Below are 19,891 nucleotides of genomic sequence, written 5' to 3' on the forward strand. Positions count from 1 at the left end.
CACAGCATAAACACTTCTGCACTACTCACTTTTAGAGTTGGCCCACTGTAATAAATATTTGCAGTCAATCATGAACTGCTCTAATATTACCATTGAAAAAATAACCCAGGTTATTTGAAAAAAAAAAAATCCACAGGCTAATGCTTAAAGCCAAGGCATTAACACCAAACAGAAAATGTTGCTTGATGCCTCATGAATATCTATACCTGTCTCCAAAATCCCACAGGCATTTCAAATGTGCCACCTGGGAAAACAGCGCCATTCTTTCGCTGTCAGAGATCCCATGTCACTTGTCATGCTTGAACCTTGCCAGCTTTCATGGACACTGAAAGCCAGTGACTCTCGCTGAAGGGTGGCTTCAGTCCATTGAAGTTGAGTCTACCATGAACTAGAAGAGACTTGAGATTTGGCAGCACTCATTACCCTAAAAAGACCTCCCATTAAGCCAAACACATTTCTAAAACATGTTCTGATTGATTGAATGACATTCAAACATTCCTGCTGGTGAATTTCACACATGCAGAGTCCACCGAACTCAACTCCCATCCCCATGTCACTTGAATAAGAACCTACACACAATCCCAAACCAACTCATGCCCACTGCACTGGTCAAGGAAGAGCAAGCTGAGCTCAATCTAAAACTGACAGTACCTTTTTTGGGGGGCTGCAATTAAAGCCCTCCCTACCCTCTCACTGACCAGTATCATCTGAAGTTTGGGTCCACAGTTTCTGGAATAGTAAAGTTCTCCCACTCCACACAAACATCATGCTTTTGTCTCTGGTACATTCAGTAGCTGTTCCACTAGAAAACCCAGACAAGTAGAAAAAGTCCCCTAGCTTTCCATGGGCCTCAGATATTTCCCCAAGGCTCAGATCAGCTCTGTGATTCATTGTGATTACTAAAACATATTGATAAATCTATTCCAAAGTCTCCAAAACTGAAGTTTGATTAGGAAGGTTCCTCTATTCTCTGAGGAACACAGAAAAAAAACCATTAACTTGCAACTGCAAGGCATCAATGGTGCATGACATCATAGATACCCGTGGCTCCCAAGGCAGTACGCACAATCATAATTAAGACTGCAAGATTAGAAATGAAATGAAATGGTCAACAGATACGATCTTCTCAAGGACAATACCATTTTCCGCTTCTTTAGCTTTCAATTGAGCAATTGTATATATAAAGAAAATAAAACATTCCATCTACTCACCTGCAGAGAGACTGCCCTGCCAGAAAGCTTTCATTCTCTAAGCAAGGCACAAAACATTTTTTCTGATGCTGATACTGAACCCCACAAACTGGGGAAATACGTTTATGGCTATGGGCTTCATTCATGGGGATACAGATCTGTGCCAAATGATTCACGTTTACTTGGCCAACTACCAAATATTCCGTTCATTTAGGCCCATGAATTTGTGACCCCTTCCTCCCTTCTAGGAAACCCACTCATACAGGTCAATTCATTGTGCTATTTTTTTAAAACAGATACTTAAAACAACTAAGCAGACGAGGTGGGGTACAAATAGCATTGTATACTCTACATAAATGTTTACAGGAGGGTGTGTATCAAAAAACCAGACTGGCACTATCAACTGTGATTAAATAGTTTTTCTCTTTCTACACAGCAAGAAAAATCAAATTCTTCTCTGCAGCAACAGTCACAGTTTTTCTTTCTGCAAAACATATTCTTGGCCTGTCTGAAAATTAAACAATTGCCTGCATTCCTGGCAAAAGATGTTACTCTGAACTACAGGGCTTGTATCTGACAAGAATTATATTCCTACTAAAACAGTCATAAGAGATGATGTGGCTGTAAGAAGTCTGCTTTGGTTGGAAAAATTCAGCTGCTGCTTCCCTTCTGGTTATAACTTCAGAGCCAACACCCAACTTTTCTCCTTCTAAGTGCTCTGACCCAAAAGACTGGTAATTTTTGCAGTTGCACTCAAACATTTCTCCTCATGCACACACAGCAGCACAGTGCAGGGCCAGTATTTCTAAGTCCTATACACCCTCCACAGCATTACTTATCCAGTGGCATCAATGAGAAATATCCTCCCTTTCCCTTTTGACCAGCAGATCTCTTATTATCATCTACTGTCAGGCACTTGGACTACTAAAATATTTCTCCAGCTCAGTCCAACTGCCTGAAAGACATGTCAAGCAATGTAACTATACTGCTACACATTTTTATGATATATCAAGTTTAAGAGACATTTTTTAGACACAAAAATATTACATCAATGCTACATTGGTCATTATACCCTTGAAAGAAGGAGACACTCATCCCTATTCAGATATATTACAAATAAAGCTTTATAGCTGTATTTTTCTTAGCTGTATGTTCTCGCTTCTGTGCAAGCTAAAGTGAATTTCCTATGGCAGGCACCAAGCCCCACTGCAGCCCTACAGCATTACTCCTTCACGTGACCTGACTCCATATTACCCACACAGAAACCCTGAAAATCATCTAGAAATAATCAACATAGAAGAGAACTGGCAGCCCACTTTCACTTGTGCAGGAAACACTGGTACTGATACACAGTTAACAGCCCTTCCCTCAGCTGACGAGGCCAAGCCAGAAAATACACAGTCCCTGCTACAGAGATGCAGCAAAGCTCCTGGCAAGGACTGGAGCCATCCCTTCAGAAGGAGCTGTTGCTGTATGGCTTCTGTTTAAAAAAAAAAAGCCCAGGGTTCTTGACATTGACAAGCTATCTTACCACTTTCCTTTCTTCAATTATAAGACAGACTAGGTGAGAGCACAAATTGCCTTAAATGCTTAGATCTACTTCCCGTCTGCAAGAGATAAAAGTACAGAGAACTCCTTTGCTTTATTTCCTTTTCTGAACAACAGACAAGTCATCTGTGGCAAGAGCACCTAATGAAAGATTCTTTGATAGCACTGAACATACAAACAAATCACTGTCCACTTCTTTTAGAGGCACAGCAGTATGACTTCTGGGCATCCACATTTTTGACAGTTCTCAGAGAGCGATATAGGACTGCTTTCAGTAAGGTCTCCAACATCAATTTCTATTGAAATGCCATCATCTCACCTCTCCTACTGCCCTGACAAAACATCACACAGCAGCACTTGCAGAATACAGGACTGAGTCAAACATGCACTGTTTTCATAGACAACACGTAAATAACGACCCTCTCTCTATGCCATGGTAAGCCATTACCCACAGGGGCAGGAGGGATTTTGAAGAGGTGGTGAAAGCAAATAGTTGTTATCCAAATCCAGTTTGCAAAAACTTCAGGTAGAAATTCATTTTAGGCTTCTGTTTAATGAGGTACAGCAGCACTGACCAGGAACAGCTGTCTGAGGGTGACTATGACATTGTAGCCATTTCTCACAGACCTGCATCTTGCTACCACATCTCACACCTTTCTCACCTCAAGATCAGACTGCTACAGTGCACTGAAGCGGTTCCATTTTAAACCAATTCAAAAAATATAAAGTGGCATAGACCATTATGCCTCCAAAGGTCCACCTCCCTCAATGGCAGTATGCAGCACTTTGCAAACAGTCTCTACGGGATGAGAAATAACAAGGGAGTTTCTGGTTTTCCATCTGAAGAGAGGGGGTCTGACCTGTACAGCACACTATGGGATTTGAGCCTTTATGGCCAAAAGAGTGTATTTTCTTGTCACACTGTAAATGTTGTAACTGGCATTTATTTTCAACATACATAAATAAAAGAGCCCCTATTTGTGCAGCTTTCTGAAAGTTCTGAAAAGACAAATTTTTGGATTTCACATGGACTTGGGTATTCTGTGAAGCCTTCAAACTTTCAACAATCTCCTTTCCCTAGTTGCTTGACTTTAGAAGTTTTGTTTGTCTTTCAAGGCTGCTCTGGGCTGATGCTCACTAAATTCAGAAAGCAGCCAAGTAACTCCACCAGCCATATCGCTGCTGCAGGAGACAGCCACTTTAGCACTTCCCACACTAGCTATGGGTGACTAAAAGTCCTCAGAGTAAAGTTTTTTGTTGGGTTTTTATTTTTTTTTTAATCAAAAGGGAGAGAACTCCAGAAAAGTGTCCAAGTTTTAAGATGTCTATAGAAGTTTCTGGAAACTCAGAGGTAACAGACTTTACAATTTAAAACAGGTCTCAGTCCTTTAAAACAAAAATACTCCAATACCTTGAACCAAGGGACTCCAAGTGTTCTCCAAGCACCTTGCGCATTTTATCTACTGCATTCAAATAATGAAGGGCTTTAGCATTAACTCATTTCAGAAAATGTTACATTTGATCACAGCACAAAGCTTTAACTGCAGGCTTTTTGCATACAGATATGCTGTAGGCTTTCAGGATCTTCACCCACCCATCCAGTTTAAGAGAGAGCATGGGGTGAGAGAACAGCAACAGCCAGTATCCCACAGATTTGTATCACTGTGAAGATCTGTGATGAATAAACTGAACACCAGTATTGGAAAAGTCCTTTATATTCTATCTAAAACAGCCCTTAAAGATAGAATACATGAGAATTAAAGAACTCTCTTGGGGCAGTAGAGGGAAACTCTTCAGGCCGTGGGGTGGTCGTCACCTTTTCTTATCTCCCTGCCACTGCTTTGTGATACCTCCAAGGACCTACCAAGTTAACAAATGAAGTCATACAACAACTTCCAGAGCCAGGATGCATACAGGCAAGGAACATACTCCATAAGCCATTGCTGTGTAAACAGGCGAACAAGACATTTCCAATATTGCTAGGAAATACAGAAGGTGAATCAAGGGGTAATGCAAGAGGAGATTACCTCCAAGAAGCAGTGCAGGGATGAGGAAATGTGCAGAACAGAGATGGAATGCTCAACTACCAAACAGTATGAATAAAGAGGAAAGAGTCTGTCAGCGTTAGAATTAAGTACAGCAGACAGTTCTATTCCTTTTCAGACTGCACAGCACAACTTTGGGGCACTGTAACATGAAACACTTTTCACTCAGGCACACACGTTCATTAGCTGACCCCCTTAGTACATTTTTTTCCAGTCTAGGAATGAGGAAAGCTGCTCACCCAGCAGCAGTCAGAAAGCTGGACAGGGCTAGGATGAGCGATGGCCAGACACATAACGCTCAGCAGGCTTCTGGGAGTGATTTTCCTCTCTCCAGCAAGGAAAGCAGGATGGGCAGCTTTCAGTTTCAGAAACCAATTAGGCAGAAACTGCTATCAAAGCAATAGAGAGGGCCCTACCCTAACTGGGTTGAGAAACACCAGGTGGTATTATCTCAATCGTTCTCCCAGTTTCAACAGCCCTACTCATTCCTTCTCACTGAAGGTGCCCAGGGTGCTCTTTTCCAAGGCTCTTCCCACACACCTACCTGGACACTGCACAGTATTAAACTAAACTGTCACCTAGACACCACTGCTACCTAAGACACAGTCACTTATGTAGTGGCTTGTGGAATAGCTACTAAGAGAGCAACAAACTCAGAGACTTTATTCCTTCATGCACCACTTTTAAAGAGCCATCACGCTCTGTGTGAACAATACACAGCAATATAGGCTTACCAAACTATTGTGTTTTCAGGAGATTTTACAATACAGAAAAAAACCAGTGAATCTAAGAAGAGAAAAACTTCAACAAATGCAAAGTCTGGCACCACGGGAACATTCTTCCAGAGAGTCCAAAATAAATTATTACAAGATTGTCCTTTAGATTTTGCAACAAGAGTATGTGTTCAACATCAGCAATAGCTAAAGCAAATAAAATTGCCTTTCTCACCCACCAAGTTGACAAATTCTGCATAACCAATTACAGACCCATGACACTCACACATGGAGCAAAAAACTCTTCATGGCAAGTGTTAGCCAAGACATTATTTACTGCAGACCATCAAGACAATTGGCTACAGTTACAATAAGTACTGCTGTCTGCAAGGACTTGGTGTTACTTGAAACACTTATTTCCCAGAAGCTCAGAGAAGGAAAAAAAAAAATCAATTCTACAGTCATTAGATGAAAATTCTCAAACTGCAAACTTTGAGACTTCTATTTTTATACAGATATTTTTGGTCATGTGTTGCATGACCACCCTTTATATTTCAGGATTATTTTTGTCCCATTTGAGAAACAAGGTACATCTGTAAGCAATGCAAGAGCAACTAGGTGAAGAACAAAAGAAAACTTCAACCTTATACTGTAATGAGCAGGTTGATAGTATCAGCAAGTGGGAAACTGGAAACTTAGCTCCCTCCTTTTAAGGGACAGGCTCAACACAAGAGTACACATGCTTTTGTTTTTTTCAGGGAAAGCCTACAAACCCAGCAACACAAACCCGCACAATAGAATACCCTATTTGAGAACTATTTCAGTGTAGAAATACATATGGTTGAGTAATTTCACAACCACCAAAATATAAATAGAGAAATAAAAATAGTCAGATTTCAGAAGACAGATGTATGGCTTGAAAGAGATACATGAAGGCCACAGGCTTCCTACTGTTGCAGAGATGTTAAAACCCTTGTAACATCCCTTACAGAGCAATGAGAGCAGCATGCATGAGAAGTCATCTTTCCCAACAGCCAAAGGAGAAGCAGTTGTTGGTAATCTCCCATCCTTCCATTCAATGCTTCATTCAATTACCAACTTCTGAGAACAAAGTATCATAAATTCAATCTAATAAATTGCACAGCAAAGAGATGAAAAATCCTTGCTCACTCTTCCCCATATACCTTGGGAAGAAGAGCAATCCCATTATGGTTCTAGTTCTGCTCCTCCCAGGAAACACAAGGAACAATGAACCCTCCTCCAGTATTTTATTAATCCTTTTCCTCATCCCTTGGATCCATCCTTCCTAGGTAACTGTTGCAGTGCTCAGCCAGGAGAAGCAATAGCTGCAGAGACATCACAGCAAGAGTGACTTCATCATTTGATTTCACCCCTCCTTACAAATAAGAGCAAAAAAGCTGACATCAAACAAGTCAGGTTTTGCTCCCAAAAGACCCGCACCAAGACAGAGGCACTCAAGATGTCCCAGACACTCAGAAGATACCAATCCATCAATTTTCACCTACCTCACAAGGACTCTTTTGTCCCAGCTTTAACTCAAACTGGCTCAGAATGTAAGTAAGTATCAGACTATAAATATATTTCAAAATGAAAGAGCGGCCCAAATTCTCTGTTCACCACACAAGCACTCCACATTGGCAATAGATAGCTTGCTACATCATGTGATAAGATGTTACCAAGACTCTGCTAACCAGAAAAATAAAACCTTTTTTGACATCCTGGAATTTTTCTCACTTAAAAAGCAAAGAAAAAAAAAAAAAAACCAAACCAAACAGTTAAACTTCCCAGGCTGTCTTACATGGCTGGATTAACTGAAAATAGAAACTGCACTTCCCACAGAATCCTTGAATGTGGTTCTCTTGCTTTGTTCTGACATTTTCTTCCAGACAGCAGAAGGACCAGGAGCACATGACTAGAGCGACTGGGGGGGTTATCACAAGTGCATGCGCTTTATGTTACGGCCTTTGTTTCTCCCTCAGTGTTATACACTTGGGATTGAATCATATTTGCAAACTTGTTAGTCTGCATCAGTTAGCACCCTCTTCTCAGGCAAGCATCTGTCTAGTCTTTGACCTCAAATAAACGGAAAAGGAACATCAATGACCTTTCAAGAATCAAGCCGTAGAGCTTGAATAAGACACATTTAGTTGCTGACTATGACAGGTTGACGTCTCGCTTGGTTTAAGACAGCCACCTGCAGAAACACTGATCAACAAGACCTGCTTTTCATTCCACAGGCACATAAAATAAGCCAGTAAATTAAAATGGAGTCCCCCACAGTTCTTCTCCGTACAGATCAATAATCCTTAATAAATACTAATGCTGGACCTGACCAAAGCTACGCTGTCATGCTGCTAATATGGGTTAACTGCACCCATGGTTTTTGGACTGCTGCTGGCACACTGATCATGCAGATACAAGGTGGACTACAGCCCCTGAGCCAAACGCTCTCTTCAAGGCTTCAACTGCAGCGGAAGACATTTCGGTGCAAAAAACCCATCAAAATTTCTCATCTGTCAAAAAGCTCACAATCTCCCACTGCTTTGGCATGAAACACCCTGCGATGGATGCAGGCATGCACCTACAGAGCCATGTCAGGTGTGGCTTTACGCGAGTATCAAATAGATCAATCGAATAGGAATGCATATCAAGCATTCCTGGTCCCATAAAGATGTCATCCTGCATTTCCGTAAGAATAAAGAAAATACCTCTGAAAACTACTGTTCAAATGAATCTGGAAGAACAATTCAGTTCTTAATGTGAACATATTCAAACCGGGACTAAAGAAATTCCATACGATAAGCTGATCTATAGCAACTCAGAACTAGGCCTTTTTGTATTAGCACTGTACATTTGTCCAGGTTTAATACATACTTTTAATTCACATAAACCAGCTAACCCCAACAGCTAGAATACGAAGAATGGGCACACATTAAGAACGATTTCCGACATGCCTGTGCAGAATAAAGCACAAGGCCTCATTCTTAAAAATATTCCTCTGATCAGAAAATTGGAAAAGGAATGCCAAGCTTGACATGTGAGCCCATGGAGTAGTTATTTCAAAATAAACATTTTCTTATGCCTTCTTCTGAGCATTTTACCAGAGCCTGGAGGATATTAGAGACACCTTTTGTAAGCTCCCCTCCCCCTCCTTTTTTTTTTTTTCTAATGGGCTGGACTAAAAGGTGCTCACACCCGATCTACGGGTGCATGGAAAAACCTTCCATGCTCTCTCCCCTTCACAGCCAGGAGTGCTTAAAAAAAAACCAAAAAAACCGTGAATGTCACGGTCATACCTGTGTGCCCGCAATTCGTTTCCTCCTTTCGGAGGGAGGAGGGGGGCAATGAAAAGGAAATACAGGCTACGGAGCTCCCAATCCGTTTCACAAAGGGGGGGAAAATGGCTTTTTAATGAGCCAGAGGCCGCTGGCAGCGACCAGGAGCTAAGGACGAGGACAAACCCACCGGGATTTTCCGTCCAGCAGGCCCCGAACGGAGCGGCGGCGTGCGCCTATTCAAGGTTAATGGGGGGGGGAAGGGGAGAGAAAGGAGCTGCCGAGGCCGGGGCTGGGGCCGGGCTCCCTTCGCCGCTCCCCGCCTGGGCGAAGGGCGGGGGCAGCCCCCTCGGCCCTCACCCCGCCACCCAGGGGTGCAGGATACTCACGGCTGACTTTCATGCTGCCGAAGGCCGAGGGCTGCTGCACCGGCTTGCAGCTCTCCGCGAAGGAGGTGGTCCTGGGCCGCCCGGACATGGTCTCTCCCGCTCTGCCCCAACGGCGATCACCTCTCTCCTCTTCCTGCCTTCGCCCTCCGCCTCGCCCCGGCGGGCCCGCCTGCCGCTCCCTCGCTCGCTCAGCTGCAGGAGACGGGTGGAACGCGCCACATGAAACGCCGGGACCCCCCCTTCCCCCCCCGGGGAAGCCCCCTCCCCTCTCGGTCTCTGTCGCCCGGCGGCGGTGGCTGCTGCTGCTTCTTCTTCTCCTGCCTCCTCCTGCTCCTCCTCACGCCGCCCGCTCCTCACACGACCATCCTTCCCGGCCGGTGGGTCCGAGAGCCGCCTCCCCCCGGCTCCGCTCCCGAGCGAGGGGGGTTCGCTGGGCCTCGCTGCCCCCACCCCGGGCGCCAGTCACATGGGGCGGAGGCTCGCGGCCCGGCTCCTCCGATCCCGCCGCCGCCGCCGCGTTTCTCTCCTTTTATTTGCTTTAGCTCTTTTTTCCCCCTTTTCTTCTTTTTCTTCCTTCTCTTCCTTCCCCACTCCCCGTTCCTCTCCTTCCCCCTCGCCTCTGAGGGAGGCGGCAGGCAACGGGACTATTTTTTTTTTCCCGGCGGAGGGATCTCGGGGCACCGCCGAGCGGAGGCGATGCGGCAACGACTCGCAATAGGATCCGGTGGTGGCGGCGGGATCCGCGGTGCGCGGAGGGGGGTGAGGCGGCCAGGCGGCCTCGCTGCTCGCTGACGCTGCTGCTCAGTGCGGCGCTGAGGCGGCGGCGGCGGCTCCGGCGGCGCGGCCGCTCATTGCGCCCGCACGGGCAGCTGGCGGCGGCTCAGGCAGGGCACGCTGCACTGCGGGCGGCGGCCGGCGGCGACGGCATGGGCCATGACGGCGGCGGCTTCCCTGCTCCTCCTCAGCCCGGCTTCAGAGCGCTGGCGGCGGCTGTTGCTTTTGCTGCTGCTTCCCCAGGCGCCCAAGGCACATAGGACTCGCCCGCCCGGCTGAAGTCTCCCGCCGGGCCCCCCTCCCCTTTCCTGCCGATCAGTCCCTTTGTCCCCGCTGCTGCCTCCGCTGCGTGCCGGGCTCCCGCCGCTGCGCTCTGTGCGTGCGCCAAAGCCGCGCAGCCGCCCGTACCCGCCGCCGCCCCACGCTGCGGAGCGGCTGTAAGCGCCGTCTGTGAATACCCGGCCGAAGAACCCGGCGCGCCCGCGAGCCCCCGGCCCGAGGCCGTCACGGAAACGCCCGAGTATTCTCGGGGCCAATCCCGAGGCCGTTACGGGAATGCCTGTAACTGGCCGGAACCAATCACGGAACCATCGCGGGCCCGACCGATTCTCCCCGAAGCGACGAGTAGACCCAATCGGAGGACGCCGCCGCCGCCCTAGCAGCGCGGTCGGGCGGCCAATGGGAAGGAGGGCTCTCTTCCGGCCATCGCCGGGCCAACCCGACTGGAGCCGAGGAGGGAGAGCCAATCAAGGGGCGCGCTGCCTCCGTCACCCAGCCCTGGGACGCCTTCAAGCCGCAGCCCGAGGCGGAGAGCGGCCGGGGGCTGCGATTGGCTGGCGGCGATGAGGCTGCCTGGCGGGGACCAATCGCGAGGCGCGGGGCCACGGGCGCGCCCGCTCCCGACGGGGCACGGCCGCTCACCTCTGTGGGGGCCGGGGGAGGACAGCGCGCATGCGCAGCGCGGCCGGGCACCGCCCCTCGGGCGCGCCCTCCCCGGCCCGTACCGCCAGGAGCGTGCTTAGGGCAGCGGGGAAGGAAACGTGAAATTGCGGGATTTGTGCCTAAAACCCGTCAGGCACAGATGTGTTGCGGTTCTGCTTCACTGAGCCGTGAAAGAAATGGTGCTGACGCGCACAGTGCTGTTACAGAATCATAGAATGGGTTGGGTTGGAACCGATCTTAAATACCGTTCAGTTCCCACCCCCATGCCATCGGCAGGGACACCTTCCACTAGACCAGGTTGCTCCAAGCCCATCCAGGCTGGCCTTGCACATTTCCAGGGATGGGCCATCCACAACTTCGCTGGGTAACCTGTTGCAGTGTCTCACCCCGCTCCTGGTAAATAATTTCTTCCTAATACCTAATCCAACCCTACCCTCTTTGAAGCCATTCCCCTTTGCCTGGTCACTACAAGCTCTTGTAAACAGTCTCTCCCCAGCTTTCTGGCAGCAGACAGGAGGCAGGAACAGTCGTGGATGTGGTTCATGAAGCAATGGTGAACCCATTCTGCACAAACGGCCAAGCAGGGAAAAGAAGATCAAGGCTCTCATAGGAATTCCTCCCAATTCAGCTGTTAACAGCAAGGCTTCCTCACAGGAAACAGTCTGTATTGAGGCACTAAACACCCTCATAGTTAGGTCCCACTGTCACCACAGGTAGATTGAGCTTGGCCTTGGCCAGAGTTCCAGGCACTGTTCTGGAAGAACTTGTCCTTCTTCAGGGCTCTGGAGCATGCACTGGAGGCAGCAGCTCCCAGCCCTGGCAAAGCTGGCCCTGGAGCACTGCTGCCTGCTGTGACCTCAGTGAAATTACTCGGCAGACATCAGCAAAAACTGATCATTGCTTGCTTATGCCATTAAAAAAAAAGAAGTGCTCTTGCCAGAATAGTTTATACCACAAACAAAATAACTTGGACTAGCAGAAACATATTTTGCCAGTGTTAGAGACTAACTAAGAGCTGCTGTTTTCTTTTCAGGGCATCAAAATATTCCCAGATTTACTTTTTTTCCAGCCCTGTTCTGAACACCATTGCTATGTGACCAAACAAAGACCCAGCCAAAGCCAGCTAAAATTTATCCTTTACAAGAGCTGTTTTCCAAAGCAAAAAACAAACCCAGTCTCTCAAAATGATTCTGTTCAGCACTTTGCTTGCCCCAGGGTGCTTGGCTTGCTGGAAGCCCTTTTTCCTGCCTGATAAATGATGAATGGTTTTACCTACTACAAAGGCCATGGGACTGTTTAAGGTTTGATTCTTCAGGATCTACCTGTGCACCTGGGATCCTGACAGGTGAGAGTGGTGTGCCCAAACAAGGGCTAAAAGAGACACTGAAGTCACAGCATAGGAGTGGTACTGCAGCCACCCCAAGCCACCCTATCATACTTGTTCCAGGCCCCCTCTGAGACACCACTGTCAAATGTTGCTTAGATGCAGCTTCAATAAGCTGCCAACAGTGAAAATGACATTTTGTCTCCTGTTTGGTAGAGCTGTTGTCAAAAATTAGGGTTAGAGATTGGGTTTGCTCTCTGAAGAGGATTCTTACATAAAATGAAAAAGTAAATATGCCACCAGGCAGTGGCCAGCTCTCTTCTACCTGAAATGTACCACCAGGCATTCCAGTCATTATTTTTTCTGGCTTTGGGCATCAAAATGCTAACACAAATCACATTTTCTTATTTTCTGACAAATTTATTTCAAACATCTACATAAACAGGAGAACTGACTTAGGAGAGACAGCCGAGCTTTGTTTCTTAAAAAAGTCGGCAGTCTGAAAAATAGCAGGTAGGGGAGGGTGAGCTCTTTGCTTGTCAGCATTTGCTGTTACTCATGATAGTGGTAAATAAAAATCAGACCAATGCATAATTTATACTGATGGTGCCCATTTGATAAATGTCCCTTAAAGCTTTGTAATGAGTACAACCTGAAAATAAAAATGGGAAATCAACTTCATTCACTTACAGAGAACAAGCTACTTCATGAAAATAACTTTGTGCTTGTCCTCCTTTATCTGGTATAGCCATTCTCTGAAATCACCCTGTTTCCTCTTCAATACCAAAGTAATCTGCATCAAAACCACAACTTGGTTGCTACTAATAAACTTTTCTGAATACCAAGCCTATCCAGCCACGGGGGGAATGCATATTACAAAAATCTCAGCTGCAGTATTTCATATTTGGCAATCCTGCACATATTTCCAAGTAATAATTAAGCAACCAAGTTTCCAAAGCCTGTCCATTCAAGTTGTAGCATCTTCTCATCCACCAGCAAACCACAAGTGTGTTTTAAAGGAAGATTGTGATGTATTTGAGGGGATGGAAAAGTATAAAGCACCTCCAATTTCTGTTAGTCTTTTCATAGATTCTTTCTTTAGCTAAGACTGGTCTCAGAAAAACCCTAAACACACAGAGTAAGGACATCTATTAAGCTTTCATCCTCAATTTCAAAAATGGACTGACAATTAAAACCATTTGTGAGAATCATGAGTGAGCTGGTTGCTTTTTTAGACTGAAAGAGTCTCTTTTGACAACATTGCAAAGTCCATATTTATTTTTGGCCCCTTGGCTGATGAAATGACCTCCCTTTAGAATCTGCAAATATAAATAGAATTGACGTTTTAATGATCAGTTTTCACAAGCTATTATAATCCAGCATCTCAAGCATTAATATTGTTCCAAGTCTGGATGCACGGGGCAGTTTTACAGCTGTCATGTCTCTGTAATGTGCAAGTTCCCAGGGAGGTTGCCTGAACACACGGAGTGTCCAAAAGAGATTACTGAGGTGTTATCTCTCTGAAATGCCGTAAGGTGGCAGTGAATTGGAAAATTGGTACAAGTTCTGGGTGGAACAAAGCTCTATGGAGCTCAGGAGAAGAGTAGGGGAGGGGTTTTGTTTACTTGTTTAGGGGTTTTCATTTGTCTGTTTGCATTTCATATATCAACCATAAACTTCAGTCATTTTAATCAGACACTGAATAGGCCTGCTCCAACAGGAACCAGTAGACATGCCCCTGCACAGGGAACTCCTGCTTTTTTCTTTCTCCATTGCTTCCTTTTCAAGTGATCAGCAGGAAGATTTTCTGTTTGCTTACCTTGCAGCTCTTTCTGGGTCATTCCACCAGAAGGCACGGTGAGAGGGCTACCTCTGCTAGTCTGATAAGGATGCAATCATTCAAGGCTGTTTTGAACCTTGCTGTGCTAGAGAATCTAAATTATATTAATGGATCTACCAGTCTTGTATCTAACTCATTAATACTGCCAAGGCAATTATCCAGAGAACAAGTTAGTGAGACATTGTAATGGCTTGTCTCTTGTTTGAGTGGCATGGGCAAACTCAATAGTTATGGTTGAACTTTAACTTTGCTTTTTTTTTCAAGTGGAAAATCAGAGATTGTAACAGTAACAAATTTACTGACTGCCCAGGCATTACTGATTAATCAATAAATCCTGAAAAGTGGTTTTCATTTTTGTCCCAGAACAAAATCCAAAGGAATCTATGTTTAGAACATAGAAGTTGCATTCATGTTTCTGAGCAGGACACAAGTTTTTAATCCTGGGAACCCACTCTTCTGCAATCACTTCCTGTCACAAAATATGTCATCACCAACAATTGCTTCAGAGGATAGCTGATGTTTTGCTGATCTGGATGTGTGTGCACCTAGGCCTTGCAAGACTCCAGGTAAGTTTGCCAGAACTAATAAAGCTGAGTGGTCCAAACAGTTCAATGTTACAGAAGCTACTGACAACTTCTGTGTTCCAAATTAGCAGTGGAGTTGAATGAGCAAAGACACCAAATACAGGTTCATGGCAATATGGCAACATGTGGAAAACATCAGTGACTCAGTAAGCAGGCAAATGCATCCTTCTGTGGAATTAAGTCCTCCCTGCTGATGTTCTGCACAGGTTTAAGGTTGGCTTTATCCACTGGGTCTTGACAAAAGCATCAGTTTCCCATCATGCCAGGAGAACATCTTGTTCAGGTGGGCAGTTGCCTTTGCCCCAGCATTTGTCTGACTACACTGTCTTCACAAATAACCCTGGAAAACAACGGTGTCCAGAGCCAGAAGAGCTCTGTCAGTTTAATGAGCTTTTGACAAGTCTTCTAGATACTTGTTTTCTGGAAAGCAAAATCTATGCCCATTTCCTTAGCAATCTGAAAGGGTTCAAGTCTAGAAAAAGTTTTTGGTCTCTTCTGTGTATATCATCTCACTCACATTAGATTCAGTCAAGCAGCCCAAGACAGACGGCCATTTGCTCTCTGTACTACAGTATTGGTGGAAGGCCCTGTGAATGTCCCATGCTCGCTATTTCCCTGCCTCCCCCATCAACTTCCAAACTGGCTGTTGAGGAGACTTTCAAAGTAAAGAGAGTTAAAGCCAGCCCAATTTCTGAGGCCTTCAGTTCTTTTGAGAAAATCTTGGAGGGATAGACATCTTTAACTACAGCCCCAGGATTAGGGCTACTCTTTAGCTGGATCTTGGTAGACATATGGGAGAGGCATGTGCAGGGGAAAAGAGCCAGACTGGGTTTCCAAGTCATCATAGTGACCTAGAAGTTGTACAGGGAGACAGGCACAACAGCCAACAAAGGACATTTTTCTCTGCTTCCTCCTTCAGACAGCTGGGGGATGTTGCACCAGGGTGATGAGGTTTATTGTGCCTTCTCACAAATGCAGGAAGAGGATTCGCTAGATCCTGTAGAAATAGTTTATGGACAGAAGGCATTGCACATGGTGCAAGGTGCCAACAGGAGAAAAGGCTGTTGAGAATAGACATCTACATCACCAAAGAAGCAAAGAAAGCAGCAATATGCCTGGTGAAGCCTGCCTGGGATGCTGTTCTTGCTGGAAGGGCTCCCTGCAGAATGAAATTACCATCCTTAACTGCAATTAAATGCTCATCCAGCTCTTGCTGTTGCAGCTGTTTTTATCTTGGCTGAAAATAACTGCATGGGCACAGGTCTCCCCAGGACAGCCAGCTCTGCGAGGGAGAAAGAGGACAATAGTGCTTGGTGGGTTAGAGCCATTCTTGACATCCACAAGGCAAATCGTGCTATAGTATGTCTGCAGAGAGGAATGATTGCTCTTCAATACACAACACGTAGCAAAATGGTTGAATAGAGCCATCAAACCTTGGTCATTCTACATATATCAGCTACATCAGCAACCTTGCACTGCTGTATGTCTCACCTATGAACTGGAGTCTCTAGTTTGCAGCCCCAAATTAAAAGTGGTGATTCTCTTCAGAACCTGGGAGAAAATGCACAGCTAATTATGAAGTGGCCAAAAATGTATCAGTATTTTCATTTAGTTCATTGAGTTTTTGACAAGCATTCTAATTGATTTAATGATCCCTGTCCCTGGCTGCTCACTAATCACTATTGCACGCTACTTCCTTAATCTTTGGCTGGCAAATGGTTACTAATTGTTGCTGCCTCTTGCATTGTGCATCTGGTGTTGACAGCTGTCCTTGCCCTGAGATGGAGAGACAGCTGTTTTTAAATGGAGAGCTCTCTCTCAAATCTGTAAAACATCTGGGAAAATATGGCACTGAAAGTGAGCTATCAAATAAAAAAAGTTAGCAAATACGTAGATAGGCTAGAGGGTCTGCAAAGACAAAACTTAAAAGTAGGCACAGGAATCAGAGCAGAGAAGACTTTCTGCTGTGTCTTTAAAACAAGAGTCCTGGGTGTTGCCCATAAAACATGCCTCTTTCCCCTAATTCCCTGTAGACTGCTTGACATCATAAAATCTTTTGCACTCTGCACACCTCCTAATTTGATCAGGCTAACAAGCCATGTTGCTTTTGCTTCAGCCTATTAGACATAATTCAAAAGTCTTTCTAAAAGGCAGGGTACGGGATCAGGCAGCAAGATCTAACTGTCTGGAAACAAGAAACCAGTACCATGAAAGCATAAAAAAGCCCTAGAAATCAATGGAAACAATTGCATTCCTTTAAAAAAAAATCCCCAACCAATCTTTTCCAGAATCTCATTTCCTCCTGAACATTTTGTGACCATGATTGTTATGAGGAACCTATTTTTTTTCCTCTCCCTGTTTATTTTGTGTATTTAGCAGCACTGAGCGTACAGTCCATTGTTTTGCTAATGGTCAGCAAAGCTTATCTCCTGATCAAGCCCAGCCGCTATTGCTCATTTGCTGTTCTGCAAGACTTGGATGAGCACTCCTCTCAGACCCTGTGAGAGGCTGCAAGCCAGCAGCGTGAGCAAGGCTGAACTCAACAGGCAACAATGAGTAGGCATCTAAGGACACAGAAAGGAAATGGGTGAGCTTAAACCAGGTTAGCGTGATTGGAGCAGGAGACACTACAAATGACCCCCAAGGAGAGAATCTACGAGCAGAAAAGGCCTGGTAGAATTAACAATGCCTTTTTATAAAGAAGTCATTTCAGGACATCTGACTTAAGGGAAGTGCCACATTTATGTATTTTTCATTGGACTGGATTTAAGCCATATCAAGCTGATGATGCCATTCTGAGTTGAAAAGCATATTCTGTTCACCTCATAGCACAGGAACAAGGGCACAATGCAATTAACAGGAAAGGCGGCACTTTTAAAAGCAATAGAAGGGTGTATTTTTAAATTAAGCAGTTACTGTATATTTCGGGCGTTTAAAATAGAAGTTTATTCTCGTCACTGGAAGGTGAGAGACTTCTCCAGGAGATAATTCTGGTTCTCAAGTGTGGTTGCTTTTAAACTTCCCCTAGAGAAGCCTATCTCTTCTCTACACCCATGGAAGGACTCTTGAAAGACCTGCCTAGTAAGTGGCCTCTGGAGTAAGAAGCCTCCCATGAGGTGACAGGAAGACAGTTGTATTTCTAACTGGATTCTGAAAGTCACTGATATCACTGATGGGCAAGAACCTGGATAACACTGATCCCTTTTTTTGGTTAAAGGGATTCAAACATGCTGTTTGAATTCAAATCACACTCGAAGGGTGGACATATGGGAACATTTACAAAATGCTCTGAAACATCTTGCTCAGGCCACAATAAGGATCAAGATCTTGAACTAGAAACCAAGGGTTGAGCTGTTTAATCATCTTCTCAAAGCTCAAGAGCTTCCTCCTGACAAGAAGAAAATTAAGCAACAGTGGAAGGAGGCATGCATGGATGAGCAAAGTGGTCGTGACTAAACTCTGACATAAAAAGGAAATGTACAAAAGGTGTAAGCAGAGGTAGGTGGCCCACGAGGAAGCCTTACTGGTGACAGTGTCCTTCAGCAATCCCAGGCCCCTTAGCAAGGGGGCCAAAAGAGCTGAGGAAAGTGGATAACATAATTGAAAGGCCACTCTTTGAAAGATCCCACTGATCAGGAGAGGTTCCTGAGGCCTGAAAGAAAGCCTAAAGCCACTCCTATCTTCAACAAGGACAAGAAGGAGGATCTGGGAAATTAGAGTCTGGTCAGCCTCACCTCAATCCCTGAAAGGGCAATGGAGCAAAAAATCATGGAAACCATTTCCATACAGACGAAGAACACGGAGGTAATCAAATGTAGTCAGCAAGGATTTACAAAGGGAAAAACAGACCTAACCAACCTGACAGCCTTCCACAGCACGAGTGTCTTCGTGAATGAGAGGAGAGCAATGATGTTGTTTGCATTGACTTTAGCAAGGCATTTGACACTGTCTCCCATAATATCCCCATAGACAAGGTATGAGTTACCTAAGTGGGCAGTGGGGTGGATCAAAAACCAGCTGAATAGATGGATCCAGAGTGTCGTGGTCTGTGGCACAAAGTCCAGCTAGAGGCCCGTCACTAGAGGTATATTCTGTTATCAGGTCTTATAGTTTTTGACATCATCACTAATGAGCTGGATGATGCAGCAGAGTACACCTTTGGCAAATTTACAGATTACACAAAGCTGGGGGGAGCTGATACACCAGCTGATGTGCTGCCATCCAGAGCAACCTGGACAGGCTGGGGAATTGATCAGAGAGGAATCACATGAAGATCAACAAAGGGAAATGCAGAGTCCTGCACCTGGGAGAGAATAACCCCGTGCACCTGTGTGGGCTGGGGACTCTGCAGAGAAGGACCTGAGGGGTTCTGGAGGCCATGAACCAGCAGTATTCCCTCACAGCAAGGACAGACAGCAACATCCTGAGCTGCATTAGGAAAAGCATTGTCAGTAGGTCAAGACAAGTGATCTTTCCCCTCTACTCAGCACTGATGAGGCCACACCTGGAGTCCTGTTCTGGCCTCAGTACAGGAAAGACATGGACTTACTGGAGTGACTCCAGCAAAGGGCACAAAGTTGAGTAAGGGACTGCAGCACATGTCATGTGAGGGAAGACAGAGAGCTGGGAATGTTCAGCCTAGAGAACAAAAGGCTTGGGGAATCTCATCAATGTGTATAAATATCTGGTGGGAGAGAATGAAGAAGAGGGAGATAGGTGCCTGCTGATAGGACAAGAAACAGTAGGCGTTATTTAAAACATGAAACTCCTCCTGAACACCAGAAAACATCTTTTTACTCTGCAGATCATCAAAGACATGGAGAGGTCGTGAAGTCTCATCTTTTCTGCGTATCCAATTCTTTACTGTCAAGGGTGGTGAGGCACTGAAAGAGGTTGCCCAGAGAAGTTGTGGAGGAAGTGTTCAAGGCCAGGTTGGATGGGGCATTGAGCATGTTGGTCTAGTGGGAGGTGTCCCTGCCACAGCAGAGGTGTTGGAACTAGATGATTTTTAAGGTTCCTTCCAACCCAAACCATTCTATGATTCCATCTCTGGAAATGGACAAAATGTGACTGGACGCAGTCCTGGATAACCAGGTGTAGCTGACCCACCTTGAATAAGATGGGGTTGAACTAGATGATCTCCAGAGGTCACTTCCATCCTCCTCATTCCTGTGATGATTCTGTGATCCACTACAGTAGTTCCTGGTGTCCTGTATGCTCTCGGTTCTTGTGCATTTCGCTGCTTT

The 19,891-nt window shown here is 45.5% G+C and overlaps 1 protein-coding gene and 1 long non-coding RNA gene across 3 annotated transcripts in view; both read right to left on the reverse strand.

The window, feature by feature from the left end:
- Positions 1-9,386, reverse strand: part of GSK3B (glycogen synthase kinase 3 beta) — a 146,746-nt gene extending 137,360 nt beyond the window's left edge. For both annotated transcript variants that reach the window (XR_011152026.1, XM_069021108.1), the window contains exon 1: positions 9,182-9,386. Coding sequence is in view for 1 of the 2 variants with exons in the window: in XM_069021108.1 (XP_068877209.1) it covers positions 9,182-9,269 (88 nt within the window). In the remaining variant the exon portion in view is untranslated. The remainder of the gene's footprint in view (positions 1-9,181) is intronic.
- Positions 9,387-11,873: 2,487 nt separating this feature from the next.
- Positions 11,874-19,891, reverse strand: LOC138119647 (uncharacterized). The gene is made up of 3 exons (XR_011155563.1): positions 19,755-19,891; positions 16,137-16,196; positions 11,874-15,927 (listed from the first exon to the last, which is right to left on the reverse strand). It is a non-coding gene; the product is annotated as an uncharacterized lncRNA (long non-coding RNA).

Source organism: Aphelocoma coerulescens, chromosome 1 (genome assembly GCF_041296385.1).
Source record: "Aphelocoma coerulescens isolate FSJ_1873_10779 chromosome 1, UR_Acoe_1.0, whole genome shotgun sequence".
Classification (NCBI taxonomy): domain Eukaryota; kingdom Metazoa; phylum Chordata; class Aves; order Passeriformes; family Corvidae; genus Aphelocoma; species Aphelocoma coerulescens.